General features: G+C 35.5%; 3 protein-coding genes across 3 annotated transcripts; 1 reads left to right on the top strand and 2 right to left on the bottom strand.

Moving 5' to 3' along the window:
* The first annotated feature begins 2,805 nt into the window (after positions 1-2,805).
* Positions 2,806-6,501, top strand: LOC127624186 (cyclic AMP-dependent transcription factor ATF-3-like). The gene is made up of 4 exons (XM_052098895.1): positions 2,806-2,870; positions 3,200-3,450; positions 4,124-4,231; positions 4,786-6,501. Exons 2-4 carry the CDS (start codon positions 3,208-3,210, stop codon positions 5,044-5,046), a joined length of 612 nt encoding a protein of 203 aa, XP_051954855.1. The 5' UTR covers positions 2,806-2,870; positions 3,200-3,207; the 3' UTR covers positions 5,047-6,501.
* Positions 6,502-13,520: 7,019 nt separating this feature from the next.
* Positions 13,521-16,426, bottom strand: batf3 (basic leucine zipper transcription factor, ATF-like 3). Its single transcript, XM_052098922.1, has 3 exons — positions 16,030-16,426; positions 15,513-15,617; positions 13,521-15,341 (listed from the first exon to the last, which is right to left on the bottom strand). Exons 1-3 carry the CDS (start codon positions 16,102-16,104, stop codon positions 15,165-15,167), a joined length of 357 nt encoding a protein of 118 aa, XP_051954882.1. The 5' UTR covers positions 16,105-16,426; the 3' UTR covers positions 13,521-15,164.
* Positions 16,427-16,543: 117 nt separating this feature from the next.
* Positions 16,544-19,446, bottom strand: LOC127624202 (kinetochore-associated protein NSL1 homolog). Its single transcript, XM_052098920.1, has 6 exons — positions 19,231-19,446; positions 18,728-18,806; positions 18,298-18,425; positions 17,312-17,366; positions 17,153-17,220; positions 16,544-16,949 (listed from the first exon to the last, which is right to left on the bottom strand). Exons 1-6 carry the CDS (start codon positions 19,390-19,392, stop codon positions 16,707-16,709), a joined length of 735 nt encoding a protein of 244 aa, XP_051954880.1. The 5' UTR covers positions 19,393-19,446; the 3' UTR covers positions 16,544-16,706.
* Positions 19,447-20,936: the final 1,490 nt, after the last annotated feature.

Raw genomic sequence — 20,936 nt, forward strand, 5'->3', positions numbered from 1 at the left:
AGTATAACCATATATATTAAATCTGGTCATTCAAATGTAATTTGTTGAAATAACAATTTAATAAATCAATGACCTGCATAAAGTTTAATTTGAAAATAATTTGTCTAAATACGAATGATCTTAAATTGCCTCCCTTATAAACTTTACTGTGTGTATATTTCTTATCAGAAATCTGATTAGGCTCAAACCAACAATAAAGATAAGGATATGGGGAGTTGGTGTGGAGGTATAATGAAAACAAACAGAAAGGGACACAGACTAGAATGTGCTTCATGAGAAAGTCAACTGAAACTGTTTAAAAACTGTATAAGGACTTTAATCTTGATCACACAGAATGAAACGTGTTTTTTAGACAACACTCAATAAGTAGCAGAGGGAAAAGTGAAATATCTTCTCCTGAAACCTTGTTGTATATTAACAGCTATCAAGTCAATATTGACATAATAACAGCTGTATCCATGTCCCAGATATTTTTAGATTTTTTTCAAAACAAACTAATCTCTAATTAGGTATATTACTATAACTTGTTCTGACTAATTTACAAGCAAAGTGACTCTTAAGTGTTTAAAGCACACATTTGCTTTCTAACCTCAAAAGCAATCCTGAACTAATTGTCATATTTGTGACTTTAAATTGTACTTAATTTGTATAATTTGGCATTTAATAAGAAGTTATGGCAATGATATTAAATAAAATAGAGTTGAACATCTGTTATTCAAAACAAGTTTCCACTGTAAAATAATAATAAATAAAAAACACTTAAAATTGTGCATCATGTGATAATATCTAAATTAACTGTTTTTTAAAGTTAAAAGTTAAATATGAAAAGGTTAAATATGACTGAATCAATCTGACAGCATTAGGTTACACCTAAATTAGATCAAGTGGAGACACGTAACAACTGCATGTATCCACTTTTTAAAGTGCATACATTTGTGGGTTATTTTTTGTTTGTTTTGTGTGTGATATGGGCTCCAGTGTATGTCAGTGACCAAAATTCATGAAATTAAAACATTATGGCAAAACAAACAAACAAAAAGAAGCCAAATCAAATACTATAGATCTGTATAAAATCATTTTCATCATCATATGTGGATGTCAAAACAACAACAGTAAACAACAAATTATATTTATAATGCTTAATTTATAATACTTTCTTATACTGTTTCAAGTGTTAGCAGTCAGTTTAATATACTGCAGTTCATACATAATTCTAAGGAACTAGTTTTTTAAACCAGGTTGTCATAATTTTTCCCTGTGGGAAAAAATGTATAATGTTTTGGCTTTGTGTCAAGTTTAGACATGGCACCTTGGTAACGTTATTTTGTATACAAAGACAATAAGGGGTGTTTTAGGCTAGGGTGATTTCACCAAAAAGAAAGCTCACTGGAAATTTCCAGAAAACAGAGGTAAGAGTGTGTACTGGGGTGGGTAATGACCCAACTAGAGCAAGAAAGCTCTGCTTCACATTCAGGAGAGGAATGTGCTAGCTGCACACACCCTGAAATCACTCCAAAATCCTTCTGTTAAACTTCCATAGACAACAACATAAACACACACAAACTTTATAAGTTTTAACACTTACTTTACCACATTTTGACTTGTACATAAATTTACCAAATTTTTGAATGTTTGTTGGTTTTGTTCAGTGTTTCTCAGTTCCAAACCAAATAAACCTGTATTATAATTAGCTGTATGTCATTGAAAAGCATAGAACAACTAATAATATTAATGGACCACTGAAAAATGTTTACCTACATTTTTTATATTTTTTTTTTTTGTGATGACATAACATGTGGCAACTTCATGTAGTTTGATTCATTTAAAAAAAAAAATAGTATATATTAATTCATATATATATAGAATTAATTATATATAGTTACACAATATATATATATTGTGTAACCTGTCAGAATCAACCTGGATACATCAGAGTAAGCCAACAAAACTAATTTTAAGAGTTAGTACAAGTAGCGCCAACTATTGCAGGTTACCACTGTGTATTCACATTGATTTTTAAAGCTCATAAATACAATGGGATATCACCAAAAATTCAAAATGTAAATGGGTAAAAGCAATGCAGCTATTTGTACAGCCTAATAGAATATAAACACATACAGTTATCAGGATATTGCACTTAGAACAAATCATGAAAAAATATTATAAGGATATAAAGATATGTTACCTTGAAAAAAATGTTTAAAGCAGAATTGACTTACACAACTGAACGATCACACTTGCACATTACAAAATTAAACCTGTACTCATGGAATAGAAAGAAGAACAGTAGACTAAACATACTTAATAAAAGACACCTTTACACTACCTTGCATGGGATCATCTCTTTGCCTTTATAATATTCCCCATGAACAGACACTACTTGAATAACCCAGTTTTACATGTGTTTAACAGAGTGAGTGGGATTTGTTTTAATGATGGTGACCAAATGATTATGGCCAACTAGCCTTTCAATTTCTCCTCTCCCTTGACCTTTTTTTTCATAACTATTCAGGACATGACATTAGAGCATAACAGAGATCCCATGTCATTTCACGGCTATGTCTTTATTTGCTCATTAGTTTAATATGTCAGTATGCGACATCAGTTCCTCCATTGTAAAGGGAGGGGCAGAGCTTGCCCAGTATGGTGCGCGCAGAGGGTTGCCGGATTGCATCATAGCAAAGACAGCTTCCCTGATGCTATAAATAGGATGACGTCACTTGGCCCGCCCTCTTACAACTGCTTCGCCTCTTCTGCTATAAAAAGGGTGATGCAACGAGCCGGCGAGAATTGTAACTTTACCAGCTGAGCGCGAGAACACTCCAGCCAGTAGAGGATCACAACAACACGCGCGTTCTGTTCAAAACAAGGTGAGTGGCAACATTGTTTCACATGTTGTTTATGGGTTGTATCGTGACGTTCTAGAACAGACGGTTGAGTACGTCTGCACTATGTTCACGTATATAAACTTAGCCAGTAACTTAGCCAGGTTTTAGAGGATAGTATTTTAGTCTATAGGCCTATATAAATGACTGGTCAGTGTTGTGATCATTTACTTTAAATATGTAGTTATGTCAGTCATAACCAACATAACTTAAAGAAAAGTGGGGCAGAGTTTGTAACCGATTACAAAACGCTGTTCAGTTTCTTTCTTAAGATTGGTTCGATAATTGATTCAATTCTTCGTAAAATGTTTTAGATTTCGTAATGATGCTTCAGCATCCTGGTTTGGGTCCTTCGGAGATCAGCGCGTCGGCGTTGGTGCCCTGCCTCTCCCCGCCGGGCTCACTCACGCTGGACGACTTCACAAACTTCACTCCGTTAGTCAAAGTGGAGCTACGATACGCCATCCAGAACAAGTGCCTGTCCAACGGCATGAGCGCTATGACCAATGACCGAGCCTGTCTGAACGCCGAACGACCCACTGAACTGCCCGTAGCGAAGCGTGAGGTAAGAAAGATTCACTTACGATCCGAACATTTCAAACAAATGTGTAATTTTCATATATTTCTGATTAGCCTGCACTATTTATATTGGGTAACACGTAGGCTACATAAAAGCCGTGCTTACAAGTTACTTGTTTAATCAGACATAATTAAGTAAGCTAACATTGGTAACATTCACAATAGGGTTGTGCTAGTTAACATTAGTTGACTACATTAGTTTACATAAACTATCAATAAACAATACTTTTAGCATTATTAACCTTAGTGTTAGTAGCTTAATTTGATCTTTAAAAATAAAAAGTGTAGCCTACATGTTAACAGTAGTAGCCTACAGTAAATGCATTATTACATGAACTAACAATAAACAATAGTATTTTCATAAATTAACATTAACCATGACTAATAAATGCTGTTAAAATATATTGTTCAAGCCTTAAGTATTACCTAATGCTAGCAAAATTAGAACCTTATTGTAAAATGTTACCAAACAAATAGGCTATGTAATTTTCTGTATTTCAGATTTACATAGAAAAGTACATAGAAAAGCCTTGCTTACATAATTTGCTTGTCCAACCAGTCGTTGGCATAATTCAGAATCATTAGGTTGTTTATGCTCTCATAAAATCAATGTTCATTGCACAATATATATTATAATGTGATAAATATTGTAATTTCAGATCAAGCCAGAGGAGAGTGAAAGGAGAAAAAGAAGAAGGGAAAGAAACAAAATTGCAGCAGCAAAATGCAGAAACAATAAAAAGGAGAAAACCAACCATTTACAACAGGTAACCTTACAAAAGTGCAAAAGTCTGTTGATTAAATTTGTTTAAATGAATTAATGTGACTCATGACACTTATTTGCTGTTTCTGAATATTTTTTATTACTATTATTACACTATAAAATTGGTAACTAGCAAATGTTACTTTAAGGAGCAATTTGTACCTGATCTAACCCTAACATATATAGTGTGTGTGTGTGTGTGTGTGTGTGTGTGTGTGTGTGTGTGTGTGTGTGTGTGTGTGTGTGTGTGTGTGTGTGTGTGTGTGTGTGTGTGTGTGTGTGTGTGTGTGTGTGTGTGTGTGTGTGTGTGTGTGTGTGTGTGTGTGTGTGTGTGTGTGTGTGTGTGTGTGTGTGTGTGTGTGTGTGTGTGTGTGTGTGTGTGTGTGTGTGTGTATATACATACATACATACACAATTAGTGATGCCAAATTATATTTTTAACTTGACTTTGACTTGAAGTTACTGCATGAAGCCCATACATATAGGTTACTTCAATGTATTTATTGGAGTATACGCTCAATTAATTTTTTATTTGAATGGCTCTTGATTTGAACACAGGAATCAGAGAAGTTGGAGTCCATCAATGCTGAGCTCAAAGCCCAGATTGAGGAGCTGAAAAACCAAAAGCAGCAGCTAGTCTACATGCTCAACCTGCACAGGCCCACCTGTATTGTCCGTGCTCAGAATGGCCAAACCCCTGAGGACGAGAGAAAGCTCTTCATCCAACAGATCAAGGAATGCACCTTGCAAGGTCTTAATTTAACACAAGTGGACCAACACACACAATACCAACTAGCTGTGGGCATCTCTGAATCATAAACTTACAATTAAGAAGCTAAATGCATGGAAGTCATTGCCAAGGAACATTAGAAAGTCCACCCGATTATAAAGGACTGAGGACTAAACTAAACATGGGTGCCTTCCATGCTAACTGAGGTTGGTCTGTGGTACACTGAAAGGGACTAGCACTAAAGAGTTCAAGGACATGAAATATTAGATATATTTTGTTATTTAAACCTGTTCTTACTTGTATGCACCAAAGCTTGATGTTGTGTTTATGCTAAAGCAACATAATTTCATTTATTTATTAGTTTGTTGGTTAAACGAAACCCTGGCGGTGAGTTTGGCGGTTGTATACTTGTGAGGAAAAATGGAAGACTTATGTAGCAATTGCATGTATCTTTCATTTATTGAAGACAAAGAGAGCATACATTGTGATTATGTTGATTAGCTTAGTTATTACTTATGCATCTGTGGCCTCTGCGTCATTTAATATTCACATAACATGCCACATGAAGTATTTCAAGCTGCTACTAATCTCTCAGGACATGGTCTATTACAGGAAACTCGTACTAAATAAACAAAGAAAATAACAGGGAAGTCAAAGCAAAGTGGACTTTGAGACAGCCAGGTGTCAGGCATGCTACTAACAAGAAAGTCTCTCCTTGTAGAGACTTGAACTTTCACCACTAAAGGCCTGTCTGTGCTGTTGCCTCAACAGTCTGAAAATGTTGTTACAATGCTGTGAGCAGAAGGGCTTACATTTGCCAGCCCACTGTAGAATGATTGGTGTTTTTGTGCTATTAAGTGAAACTTATTTTCTGATGTTGCACTTTTCATATATTGTAGCTGTGTGTTGTTAGTGTCTAGATGCACAACCCTCTACATTTATTCTAAAGAAAACAAACACTTCAAGTAAAGCTCATATTTATTGTCTGGCTATGTTCCTAGATCATGTGCCAAGCAATATGAGTGTCACACCATATTGTTAGTGTTTGTTTTGAAGAAACACATACCATAAGACATCTGATCAAGCACTCTGACCACATTGCCTAACTTTAAATTCAGAGTTAAGGAAGAGTTTTGTCTCTGTGAAAATTTCTGTCAGTCGATATCTACAAGGGGAAATATTGAACTTTTTCACTTAGATCTCCCGTATATTCTGAGTTGTCTAAATTTCTTTTTCAATTGTGTGTTGACTGGTTAAATGGCGCAGGCGTCGGTTAGCCTTTCTTTTCCTTTTGTTATTGTTCAACCAAGCATGCCAATCATGAAATGTAGTACTACTGGCATTAAATGTGTAATGGAAACTATGCTTACTATTTGTGGTTAAACCAGATTTTATGTGTCACGTTATCCATGTCAAACTATTGAAGTGCAGTAGCAACCAAAACATTTCTGATTGAGAAGTTAATTACATCTGTATCTGAAAGATGTCTTGCTGCAGTTTGACTGTTGTTTGTTTGATACTTTATTAATAAAAAATATTCATATGTATAATATCTGAGGTTGAGTTGTTTCTTGTAAAGAATTCACAACAAACTATGGATATCAGACTTTAGTTAACTCTCCTGTTTGTAAGAAAATTCTGTTTGGGTCAAAAAAGACCTGGTAGTGTACAGTAGTAGATATAGGCAAACCACCCCTTAGAAATCCCATAGACTTCCATTGAAATGTCCTTGCACATTACTCTTGACTTAGGCATATTAGCAATCATCTAGCAACCATTTAGTAATGCCGTAGATACCACCTAGCAGCACTCTTGAAACACCCATAGTAACCAACTAAAACACCCTTACATTGCATGAATAGGCATAAACTAGTTTTTTTAATTAGTTTATTTATTGTTGTGGAGAATCCAAAGGCATTTTGACCAAAAACAAAATTACGTTTTTGACTGTTTTTTTCTTCTCTAAAACATTAAAAATATAATAGGAGGGTTAAATGCAATGTACACTCAAAAGATGATTCTTTTTTTTTGTCAGCTTACCTAAAATGTGATTCTTCTCACATTTAAAGGGATAGTTCACCCAAAAATGAAAATTCTCACATCATTCTAACCCTCATGCCATCCCAGATGTATATGACATTCTTTCTTCAGCAGAAGACAAATTAAGATTTTTAGAAAAATAGTTCAGCTCTGTAGGTCCATACAATGCAAGAGAATGGTGATCAAACATTCGAAGCTCCAAAAATCACAAAGGAACATTTTTCCATAAGACTCCAGTGGTTCAATCAGTGTCTTCAGAAGGGGTATAATATGTGTGGGTGAGAGACAGAACAATATTTAAATTCTTTTTTTTTAACCCTAAATCTCTAATTTTACATTAACTTTTACATCTGAAAGTCACATGTGGTGCCTGTTTAGTTTCACTTTCACATTTGAAAGTGAAAGTGGAGATTTAGAGGAAAAATGAATTATATTGTTTTGTTTCTCACCTACACCTATTATATTGCTTCTGAAGAGATGGATTTATTGAGTCTTATGGATTACTTTTATGTTTCCTTTATGTGATGTTTGGCACTACAAAGGTCTGGTCACCATTCACTTGCATTGTATTGACCTACAGAGCTGAGATGTTTTTTAAGAAAGTCATACACATCTGGGATGGTATGAGGTTGAGTAAACGATTAGAGAATTTTCATTTTTGGGTGAACAATTCGTTTAAAGTAACTTGCATCATTCAAGTAAAACATTTTAAATGACTGAATAAACCTTGTAACGAAAGTACCAAACGAAAGGGATTTTTGGAAGGGAAGTAATTTGCATGTAACAAATGCAAATTATTACTCCTTAATACAGTGTATACTTCATGTGTCATGTCCAAAAAATAGTGGTAGGACATGTCCACACATGTATATCCTGAGAGATATGCCAACTCTAAGTGCAAAGATTGAATCAATTCATCCAGAGAGCAATGATTCAGCAATTGTTCTTGATTTTGACGATGATATGAGAGGTGGTTTCATACATTATAAGGGGAAAAAAGTTTATGTTATTGATGCCTTAATTCATTATGGGGGTTGGCATGAAAAGGCTTTGATATGACTATGACAGTCCTCTTCTGAAATTCCTCAGAAAGCCCAAGGTGGGACTAATGAAAAAATACGCTAGAAAACATTTGCCATTGTTTGGTATATGTGATAGACTGCATTTTGGTTACTCCCATTTTGGGAAAGTTTAGCATCTTAGTCCTTAAATTCTTAGGTTTACTTTTCAATATTAATTAAAGGAAAGGAAAAAAAAGTTGTTGTACAGGAACTAAAAGTCCCACTTAAACAGTGTCTTGGGGAGCAAATTATTAGCATGACTATTTGGATTTGTTAGTGATAAAAACAGAATACACAAATAGAGACACTAATTAATCATCGTTAGTTACCAGTAACAACAGTGTGGAATCACTTGTTTCTGAGGGTGGCTGACAATAAGGAAGAAGAAAGACTGAATGTGAAAAAAAGATGCCCCCCAATTATATTCTCTTATAGGAAAGGACTTCAAGCCAAAGTGTATTTAATAAGGTAAACATGTCCCAATAATTCCTATGTTTAAATTGTAGTTGGTCAAATGTAGTTGAATATGTTGAGGCTACAATACTTAGCATTTTCAAGGTGTGTTTGTATATTATATCGTTCTCTGGAACATTGGTTCAAAAAATAAGCTTACGATCGAATCCTTCTAAATTAAGATTGAAAATTAATATCGAATCCTGCTTTAATTGCATTCACTGTCATTGTTTTGTGTTTTGTGCTTTTAGATTAGATTAGATTCAACTTTATTGTCATTGTGCAAAATATAGCAATATGTGTGTATATGAGAACAGCTCAATGCAAATATCTATGAATTCAGTACAAGGTGCAAATGAAGAAGTATAAAACTGAAGGTGCATTGTACAGAATGAGGTATAAATATGTAAATGTGTAAATATATTTATATGGCCGGTGACCATAACAGTGCAAGCGGCATCAGGAGCTAAAAGTTATGTGCAAGTAATGTGCAAGGGAATGTTCGAAATAAAAAATATATATAAATTAAAACAAAAATACAAATATGTAGTTCAGGTGGGATGTAGTGTTCAGTGCCTGAGTTTAGAGTTCAGTAGGCTGACAGCTGAGGGAAAGAAACTGTTCCTGAGTCTGCTGGTGCGACAGCAAAGTCTCCTATAGCATCTCCCAGATGGGAGAGGAGTAAACAGACCGTGGTTGGGGTGAGAGGTGTCTTTGATAATGCTTTTCACCCTCCTTAGGCAGCATTTATTATGAATGTCTTTGATGGAGGGTAGCTGGACACCAGTGATTTATCAGGCAGTTATCAGCCTTCTGGTCTGAGACAGTGCAGTTGCCATGCCACACTGTGATGCAGTTTGTAAAGACACTTTCAATAGTGCAGCGGTAAAAGTTCAGCAGGATGTGGGGGGATGGGTGAGCTTTCCTTAGCTTCCTAAGGAAGTAAAGGCGCTGTTGCGCCTTTTTGATCAGAGTGGAGGTGTTGTAGGTCCAGGAAAGATCCTCAGAGATATGGACACCCAGGAACTTGAAGCTTGTCACACGCTCCACTTCGTCCCCATCAATGTAGATGGGAGTGTGTGTGTGTCCTTTCCTAGTTTGCCGGTAGTCCACAATCAGTTCCTTGGTCTTCTGGGTGTTGAGTGTGAGATTGTTGTTGGCACACCACACTGCCAGGCGCTGTACCTCTTCCCTGTAGGCCGTCTCATCGTCGCCGCTGATCAGGCCTACCACCGTGGTGTCATCTGCAAACTTGATTATGGAGTTGGAGCCATGCTCAGGTTCAGGTATGCAGTCGAGGGTGAAGAGGGAGTAGAGGATTGGACTCAGCACACAGCCCTGTGGTGCACCAGTGTTCAAAGTGAGGGTGGAGGATATGTGATTGCTGATCCTAACAGACTGTGGTCTGTTAGTGAGAAAGTCCAAGGCCCAGTTGCAGAGGGAGGGGCTGATGCCAAGATCAGTGAGCTTGGAGATCAGCTTGGATGGGATCACAGTACTGAAGGCAGAACTGAGATAAATGAATAGTATCCTGACATATGTGTTATTTTTGTCCAAGTGAGACAGGGCGGGGTGAAGAGCCGAGGCGATAGCATCCTCAGTTGACCTGTTGGGTTTGTAGGCGAACTGATATGGGTCCAGTGTTGGGGACATGTGGGAGAGGAGCAGCCTCTCAAAACACTTTGCTATGATGGGAGTAAGAGCAACGGGGTGGAAGTTGTTGAGGGCTACTGCAGCAACATGTTTTGGTACTGGTACAATGGTGGCTGTTTTGAAGCAGGTGGGGACAATGGCCTGGGCCAAGGAGAGGTTGAAAATGTTGGTGAAGACGTCAGCAAGCTGTTCTGCACAGGCTCTGAGATAAACTAAATGAAAATATATCCTTTATGCCTTTTTGTTATATCTAGAATTCATATTTAGGTAGGTAATTATTTTATTTACTCCCTTAAAGGAATGTTCCATGTTCAATACAAGTTAAGCTCAATCAACAGCATTAGTGGCAAAATGTTGATTACCACCAAAAGTATTTTCGACTCATCCCTTGTTTAAAAAATGAGCTTTTATTTATCCCCTTAAAGAAGAAAAACATGCTTGGGTCAATCAAGTCAGATTTACTGCTTATTGCTTCATCATTGCAGATGCAGATTCATGTCGGATAGGCATGTGATATTATGCTCATATTTGGGCATCAGAAATTATTCACAGATAACTTTCACCTCTATCAAGAAAAAACATAGAGCCCATAAGGAAAAACATTTTTTACATCTAGGTTGACTCCATGCTTACATTTGATTCCAAAGAATGTGTAACTAAGCAACCAGACTGATCTCATTGTAAATTCGGCAACAGTAGGTCAAAAGTTCTTCAGCTGAAATCGATCTGTTCTTACTCAAATGTATACTACTGCCCCCAGTGGCTGAGTCTGGAAGTGTTTTTAAACGTATGGGCATGTGTGAGTTCCAGTTTCCATCTTAAATATCCACAAATTGCACTAAAAGCTGGTTGTTTTTTGTTGTAAATGATGCAATACAGTCAACAGGAATGCAAATTTTATTAACTCTACTCCCTAACTCTAACCCCAACCCTAAACCTAACTGTCAGACCAAAAATGTAATCATAGAGGGAAAATAACCTCCGAATCATGCTCATCATTGATTCGGCAGAATTGGGTCAATATCAAGGTACTGGAAAAATCTGTATCAACATTTCGACTTCCCGTGCGATCACAGTAAGATTAGTCGGGGCCAAATGCAACTCAATTACTGTTCCTTATCCCAACTTAAATAGCCCAACAAGATTACACTTTGAAACCACAAGAACATCTTCAGAAGTCAAAATATTTTTAGTGTGTAATGAATTGGAATTTTTGTGACATCTAAACGAGCTATTTAAGAATGTCAGTGTTAAACTTGTAACACAACTTATCAGTGAATGCATTCATTAGATACCTTACATTCAGCGGGGAGTGACCCCAACTCTTAACACCATGACCTGAATTCCACCTGATGCAACTGCACCATGCCCTGGCAGGGTGTTAACTAACATGGTCACAGCCCATGGCAGTAAATGCAATCTGTGGTAACTTCTCATTCTGATGCAACTTTTTAAAACTGATGCAATGGAGTCAACAGATGTCAATCAGTGTTTTGTAACAGAGCTAAGGTTATTTCTTTCAAACATTTAAGTCATGACCTTTGAACATGATTACAACAAGTTTTGATGCAATACATTTATGTCATACGTATGCAATTCATGTTGACGGCAACAGTAAACGCACATTGACTGGTCAAGTGAAATTGCAGGAATGTCTTACTCACAGTTTGTATTGCAAACCTCATGTTTAGAATGATTGGTTCTTGTGCATAGAGCAGTGCTGAAGGCATTTAGAGTCCAGTCTAGACCACATCCTTTCCAGTATAATGGAAATGTCCCCTTTTGAAGTGGCTCAATGGGAACTTCAAGATCCACATTCTTTTTAAGTTCCTGTAAGGGTTCCAGGAATTCTGAGATTTTAGGGCAACCACCTACAGTTGTTACCAGGAACTCAGAGCAGCAAGGAAAAGTTACCATTACAGCATTGGTGAAGGCACACCTCTCATTTTCCAGCTAACAATATATATTTGCATATACCTCTTCTGAGGTTTTTTAATTTTCCAATGTAGAGTTGATGTTAAACATTTTGTGATAATATCTCCTTCCTTCCTTATTTTCATGTTGTAACAAGATGACATAATTACAGTTTTGAATCAACTTGAACCCTTACCATATAGGCAATCTAATCTAAAAGTTTAAAGTAGCAGCTTTCTCTACTTAAAAACAAAACAAAAAACAGGCTATTGATGAAATATATTGACTATTAATAAATATGGATAATATAGGCTAAATGTATCTTTGTCAACAATATGTCCACTAGAGGGCACAGCAATCAAGGAATTTGAGTTGACCACATGGCCCTTTCTTGGACTTTCTTTCAGAAGTTTACAAAGTTTATGTTTCTTATAATAAAAACTTTATTTGTATTGCTGTTCATAGCATACACCACATCCAATAAGGTCCAAGCAGCTAGGTATTCACTCGTTTTTATGCATCATAAATGTTAGCATTTATTTTACTTTAGTGCGATTGCAAACCATATCATGATGCTGTATAGTTGTAATTGCTTTGAAAGACATAAGAAATGTATGCAAACACAATTTTATCTAGCTCCAAAAACAGCTATTCTTTTTCCATAGAAACTATGTATTCTTTACATTTAAACCATTCTAAATAATAGTATTTGTGCTGGCATAGGGAGCAAAACTGGTGAAAATTTTAGATACTTAATATATTGAAACATGCAGCAGTATTAAGGAGCTTCTTGACACATCCTTACAAATGCACTTAGGCCATACATGTTTTAAAATGAAAGTAAACAGAGCTGTGTGGAGGACTTTTCAGAAGAGAAGAGAAAACTGGAAGAGAAATGTAGAAGTGCGTTACATGCACTGGTTAAGAAGGTAAGTTTGTAAAGGTTTGAGGAAGTGATACACCATCTTACTGCAACCACCACCAATATAGTTCCAACACAAAATGAGAATGACAAAACAAAAAACAACAACAACAAAAAAAGACCAATTTTTTGGGGTCCTTTTCTGGTTTTATGACCTCAATTTAATAGAAATTGCATCAGCAGGTTTGGAATCTGCATCGCAAAAGTGCACAAGCCAATGTCATACAAAACAGATTTCATACAAATGTAATACAAAACAAACATGTTCTTTTTAAAATACATATCTCACAAAAAACATTAAAACACAATCAAGCAAACTCAGAAAAGCAACAGTGATGTTTGAATTATGCTTAACTGTTAGTTTAAATACTTATTAAAACATACAAGGTTTAGTTTGTAATACAAGGCACCTATAATATATATATATATATATATATATATATATATATATATATATATATAAGAATCAGACAGAAAAGTAACACTGAAGTTTAAATTATGCTAATCTATTATTATTAGTTTGTAATACTTTACAATAATGTGCAGGCATAACAAACATGTTGTCACAGAGTTTTTAAACTCATGTTGGGTATTTTGGTCACATAATTATCTTAAAGCAGATGTCATGTCATTCATTCACAGCCCAACTAGTTGTGGTACATCAAATGGTTTTGTTAGTGGATGTATTCATGTGAGCCATGACCATGGGATAACATGACAACAAATTCTGCATTTGGAATGTCATAATGCAAGAGAAATTTCAAGCTTAAACAATTTGACAATCATTCAATTATTTCCTGAGTCTGACTGAAAACACTGTAAACTGAACTCAAGAGTTAAAGGTGCTGTAAGTGATTTTTTTTCATGGAGAAGAATGCAAAAATGTTTCTACTCCATTAAAGATATGAGTGTCCTGTGATATCTCACCTGTCTCTGTGACAGCAGTAGCTCTATCTGTAAACAGCAAACAAAAATGTGTCCACGGACATTGACGCTTTTCACCTGTCAATCATTTTGCACGTTCTCATAGTGTTGCATTTGAAGTGGATCATTGAGGCTATGATTCATAATGTTTGTCAGTTGAGGGCGCTATTGTGCCACTGTGGAATTTGACGGCCACAGGAACAAACAATGCTGCTCTTTTGCTCAGTTTTGGTCACAAAATTATCTTTGGAGGGCACGGTTTTGGAATGAGGGGGTGTGGCTAATTAATCGGCTCGGTCATGTGAAAGCTTCAAAACGCTAAAATCACTTACAGCACCTTTAATACATCTTAGTTATAAAGAATACAAACGGTGGTTGTTATCGTAAGCATACAAGAATTACATTTAAATAGATATACAGGTAACACTTTATAATAATGTTATAATATAATGTTGTTTACTTTAAAATAAGGTTGTATATGTTAACATTATTTACAGAAATAGCTCATCCAAAAACTACAATTCTGTTGTTCTAAACCTATACGACTTTCTTCCTTCCAAAGAACACAAAAGGAGATGTTTGGCAGAATATTAGTCTCAGTCACCATTCACTTTCATCTTTTTTTTCCCAATCCAATGAAACTAAATGGTGACCTATTGCTTATTAAAATTATATCTAAAGCATTATCTAATATTATTACACAGCTCTCTGGAATACTCGATTCTGATTGGTCAGTGGCGCCATTTAGTGATCTGAGTAAAAATCGCACATCCACAAACCAGACTGCTCATCCGTGCATTGAGAGTCATCTTTATTACTTCTTGGATCACTGTACAATCTTTAAAAGTAAGCTAATAAAATAATTTCAACTCAAATAAAAGTTCCATGTGCATTTATTTATTTATTGGGCAAGTAGTCTTTTGATGAGCTGGATAATTTGCAGTCAGACAGTCATTAATAACAAAAACAGAACTCCGGCAGTAGAAGTTAGGTGTTCAGCTATTTCTTTCTTCTCACATCATTACATAATTTCAATGCAAAGCAATATTTTATATCCACGTATTCATTTATTTTGTAAGTAGCCGTGTAATAAGCGGGATAATCAGCCAGTTGTTATTGGAAAAATAAACCCATTTAGTCACCCTGCCAAGGTTTATTTGAACTTTTTAAGTATTGTCGATGTATTTAATTGACCCCTGAATGGAAATTCACACTATATGAGCATCAAATGTGTGTGGCTCTATCTGGACACAAACTCAGTTTGCACTATGGATCTTGATGTTGAGGTCATACAGTTCAGGACTGGGCACAAAGGCTCGTGGGCTTTGAGGGCATCTGTCAAGCGTTGCTGTTCCTCTATTAACAACTGAACTTCCTTCCTCAGCAGACTGTTCTCTTGTTCCAGACACTCATAAGCCTGATTAGAGAAATTTCAGTGCACAAAAACCACATAAATCAGAACAACAACAATGTGTATTTCATGTTTTTTCCAAACGTCTGCCCACAAACCTCTGTATATAACCTTCATGTGGACCCTTGGAAAATAAGAAGAATGACTCATGAAATCAATAACTATTGAAATGCAAACCTCATGCAGTTCATCAGCTCTCTTGGTTTGTTTTTTTCGGCTCCTTTGTGCAGCCACCCGGTTCTTTTCTCTCCTTTTCAATCTCTTCTCATCATCATCAGAACTCTGAATCAGAATAAAATAACAGGCCGCAGGGTACCACAGAATGATACACTTTCCTGAATTCTTATTCATTAATGTGTACATTGTACATGGATATCCTATTTTATTATGAGTAAATCTGACCTTTTGTATAAAGTTAATTTGGCTAGTGACATAGAAATAATGCAGATATGTAAAATGTGCTTATTCTACATTTAAGACTACCTTATTACTGTATTATTGAAACCAAACAAAACAGACACAGTGAACTCACACACACACAAAACGAAATTGTACTTCTTAAGTTTTACAAAATATATGGGACTTTTTTTAAAAGTGTATTAGTAGTTGTAAGATTACAATTGTTTTACAAAATCAATGCAAAAGACTAAGACCATAAAATCAATTCAAATACATTTGTAAAGTAGTGACCTACCTCGCTTGTTCGAAGCAACCGCAAAGTTGGAGCATCATTTTGATTTAAGTTACTAGTCGCATTGAAAAGTGACATGACAGGTGTAACAGAACACGTGCGCTCAGACGCGTTCACTAAACTGAAAGGAAAAATAAGACAAACGTGCTTATTGAAGGTCGTTTCAATTAGCGCAACGTTTTACATGTTTTAACTAAGTGTCAATCACCATCTTGTGGGGTGACATTGGTGATTTCTGGCAAATGCTCGCTCGGCGGATGTTCTTTGAAGTCACGTGGTGCTCTCGAGGACGCCTTTAGTATCGAGTTCAGAGACAGTGTAAACAACAGCAGTCAGTGAAGACGGACTTACGACGCTTTTTTTAAGCATCGTAATTTGATGTTTGATTTGTTCATCTTGTTGTGTGGCAGGGCCAAACAAATGACAATGACAATAAAGTTCAAAGTCAGTTCATTTGCAAACCAACTCTGGTAGACCAAAAACACCTTGTGGGATGAACCTGGACCACAACAGTACAGCAGTTCTCCAAAAATTTAATTTATTGGATTTAATGGAGACAAAAATGTGACACTTATTTCAGTATAAAGTATATGTACAAAACATGTATTTGCAATAAATGGGAAATATTAAGCATACAAAAGACTCACTCTTACACAAAGCTGACACACACATACTGTACATTACATTTTATTAGCATCAGTCTCATTATGGATTATTTTGGGAGCCGGAACATAGTCTGCACTGTACTCTGCATCAGATGCAGCTCTTTTGATGGTGGAGGGAAGCCTGTGATGAGGGTCTGGAAAGTTATTTCCCACTGAACTTCCAAACACCTCTCTGTAGATTTCCTCTGACTCCGTTGAAGGCTGCATGTCCAGAACTTGACGCAAGCCCTCTGTTGCCTGCTTCAGACTTTTCAGAGACTGAACAGAATAAAAATAAAAATGTAGCATGTTAATGTAATGTAAATGTGTAAATGTTTGTATAAATAATTCATTTATTACTGAGACGTCTGTCTGATTGGTGTATTGAAAGTCTCCCAAACATGTCTATGGCAGGGTATAATGGACAAGCTTATTGTACTTAAAGCACTGCATATAGATCATTGAGTAATATTGATTTGTACCTTCATAACTGAACTGGCTTGCTTAAACATTGTCGGGGCAGCAGCGGATACATTTTTGATGATAGTGTCTGTGAAAACAATGTTTATGAGATGCAATATATATTCTAAAGGGCACTGTTATACAAAATGCTTTGGCTGAAAAAAGGGAAGGTGACACACCTTGAACTGGATCTGACTTTATATCTTGTGGCTTCAGTGCCTGTTCATACAAACCCTAAAATAAAAGGTGAAATGTAAACATATGTGACCATCCATTTTGCCATCACCATTTTAATTTCATGAATTTTTTAAATGATTGAAACAAAGGCTTTATAGGAATTAAATGTACAATCCATAATCAATCCTTCTGAGGATGCTCTCACACAAAACATTATACACTCAAACATCTCATTAATGTTAATATCTAAAATTGTTATTTGAGGCATTTCCGATGACCAGGGTTTAACTTTCTTGGAGAAAACTGCTAACTATTTATTCCATCCGATTTGTTACATCAAAAGGTTCCCAAAATTGTCCAACATTTACAGTATAATGACATCTAGTGGCCTGAGGAACACCTGCCTATCCATACATTCATGTATAAGCTTATCATGAGTGCAATGACTGTAAATAGGTCCAAAGATTTCCAGAAATAGTCCACAGCTGTTAAATTTTTAATGGTTGCCCACAAAATTCTCTCATATAAAGATTTTTTATTTTTTATTTCAAGGATTTAGTTTTCTTTTAGTTTACTTGACTAGACTAGCTGATTAGCCCCTTCTACTGGTGAGATACAGTTATACGTCCACATGTCTATTACTCACTACAATTTTGCAATAGATCACTTGACAATTACACCTTTAAATATGAGTTGCATCTTCTATTAGGCCCGTGTTAACTGCTAGATCAAAGACATGCATCACATTGGCCTGTTTTCATCAGCTCCTTAAAGACTCTTTTCTACTGACCATTCGTGTCTCTGTATTTTGAGTAGACATGGGACGAAAATATTCAAATGGCAAAACCAGATCAATTTAATATGTGCCGATCTGAAAAAATGTCATCATTCTAAAATAAAATTGTTATTTTTTGTGTTTAATAATTTCAATGCAGCCTTATGTTTATCCACAATAAGTATGATTCAAGAGGAAATAAACACGTCTCACCATGAGTTTCCTCTCCGCTCTCAATGATCGCACAACTTGGCAGCGTATTTGCTTTGGGTAAGAGCTGCGTTTCCAAGTGGTCTCTACAATCTTCTCATCCAGCAAATCATTTATCTCACTCTCATAGTCTACATTTTCAAAAGAAGTGTTTTTCATAAAGACATATCAATTTTTGTTTAAAAAGACAAAAAATTATTTTCAGGTCAAACTTTTATGTACCCCTTTAAAGTCAATAGATTTTCATATCACATAAGCAATACAGGTTCTGCATGTATTTGTTATTAAACAAATGTGTGATCCACAAAATTGGAGGTTAGAACCATATGCGATGCAGATAACAATATGGGAATAGCTACTAAGGAGCATTTATTGAATAGATTGCAAAGAGATAATTTGAGTGAGATCACTTGTTGAGATGATGATAAACTACCTGCACAATAATCCTCTGATGTCTCGTCCCATGATAAGCCATCAATTACTATATTTTCTTGTACAGTGAACTCAAAGTTCTAAAAGTTAAAAGAGACAAATAAAGTGAGTGGATAAAAAACAACAACAACAACAACAACAACAACAACAACAACAAAGTCGCACATCAGCCACCAGTATGAAAATGTAACATAGTTCTTATAGTAACCATAGTTTAACTGTGACATTTGTAGTAAAATTGTTTAGTAATTATGGGTAGAACCACGAGTGGCTCCTCAATATATTTGTAAATATCGATTTATGTATGATTTCAAATATCAGTATCCTAAACATTTAAAAACTATAACCACTGCAACAGAGGCAAATACAATAAGGTAGATTTCCTCACTCCCCAATTAGATTCTATAGTATGAACTTCCGCCATAATAGCATATGGTAAATTTGACTAAGAGTAAGAATAATTCACCTGGCATTTATTTTACATATTAATGTTACTAGACATACCACAACCATTTCTTGCAGCAGTTTGGCCTTGTCCTCCTCGGATATATTACACTGGCCATCTAACAGCGTGTTTAGTAAGTCTTTATACTTTTCAGTCTGTTCACGAACCATTCTTTTTGACTTGACATTTACTCTAAAATCTGCACGATCTTCCTCTGCCATGACTGCCGCTTATTTTTTTTTAAATAAACACTGGAAGCGGAGGCAGAAGGTACTACTTCAAAACAAAACCTGAAAGAAACACGACAGTAAAAGAAACGTTCCGCACTCTATTGACAAACACGAAACATCGCAGCGTAAAGAGAGCAAGCAAACAGTTGCTTTTACACAGAAATGTGCTCCTAAAAATAGAAACATTTGATATGCAGTCATGATATAAGTCATGGCTAAAGAGTTTATTGACTGTCAAATATCAGCAAACGAGTTTACACATGTAAGAAAACTCATCACTTTGATTGTGAAATTCTTAGCTAAAAGTAATAAACAGCGACCCGCTTGAAAGTCTTATGAGCTGATCTGTCACCGCTTTTTAAAAAACGGTGCTAAAAGTTTAAAACGGTCCATATTTAATTGAGAGTTGCTAATATGGGCCACTTTTTTGCAAATAATCTAAAGCAACAGAGTATTAAAAGACAGAAAAGAGCATTATGCTCATAAATATTTAAATATGTTTAAAAAATAAAATATGTCAAAACCACTTTTCTCAGGTAAAATGGGCCAGTGAAATTGCACAGCAAACACCTACTTGTAAGCAATAGAACAAATACAGGGACAAAATTAATTATTTCTTCTTAATTATTTTTTTAAAAGAACAATAAATCATATCAAGCATAAATATTGTTTTAAAGTGGAATAAAACATTAAAATGCAACAGCATTTAATTTACCACATTGCAACAGCACATATTTAAACTCATTCAAATCATTTGGACCATTCTAACCTCTCAGAATGGGTGTGTGCTAAGAGTGGGTTTTTGCAGTCTTTACAGCAGCAACCTTCTTATCCATATGTCCTTTTTTTTCTCCACAGCTTTAAAAAAAAGCTTTAATGTAAGGAGTAAGAAACCATCAACATATTCCCTGAATGTCAGTTTAGAAGGTTGCACGTTTTACCAGAGTGTTTTGTTCTGCTAAAAATCTTATATGAATCAGCAACTCAATATCCCTTTTCTTAAAAGCAGTTTTCTTTTCTCTTTTCATTATGCCTTTATTGCAAATCTCAGCACTTTCATGAAAAAGCTATCAAAAGAACCAGATTTATCAGATGTCACATTTTACATGAATTCACCCTATGCTACATTCCCCTATTTTAATATGATACAGAAGTCATACGCTTTAATGCAGAAGTGCTTTTACCTTCAAAGTGAGTTAAATTGATCAATACAATGATAAATGTAAAAAATATGCTGTTTTATGTCAACATCATGTCATAGGGTTGGTTGTATGAATTTGCTGACAAAGGCTTTGTTGCCACACAAAAGAGAAATCAACTGGCAGTAATTTGTTACAAAATCTGCTCTATCCATTATGTTATTCTAAGAGCTAAAAAGGTAAGATGTTGTTAAGCCCAAGAAAATATATAAATAATTTTTTTTCGCAACAATTAACTATTTTGTTCATGTAAAGCTATTTTTAGGCTGGAGTGAAAGCTCTGATTGCAGTTACAGAGGGAGTCAGTGAGTTTGAGAAAGTTATTCAGTTATCAAA

The sequence above is a fragment of the Xyrauchen texanus genome, chromosome 30 (assembly GCF_025860055.1).
Source record: "Xyrauchen texanus isolate HMW12.3.18 chromosome 30, RBS_HiC_50CHRs, whole genome shotgun sequence".
NCBI lineage: Eukaryota > Metazoa > Chordata > Actinopteri > Cypriniformes > Catostomidae > Xyrauchen > Xyrauchen texanus.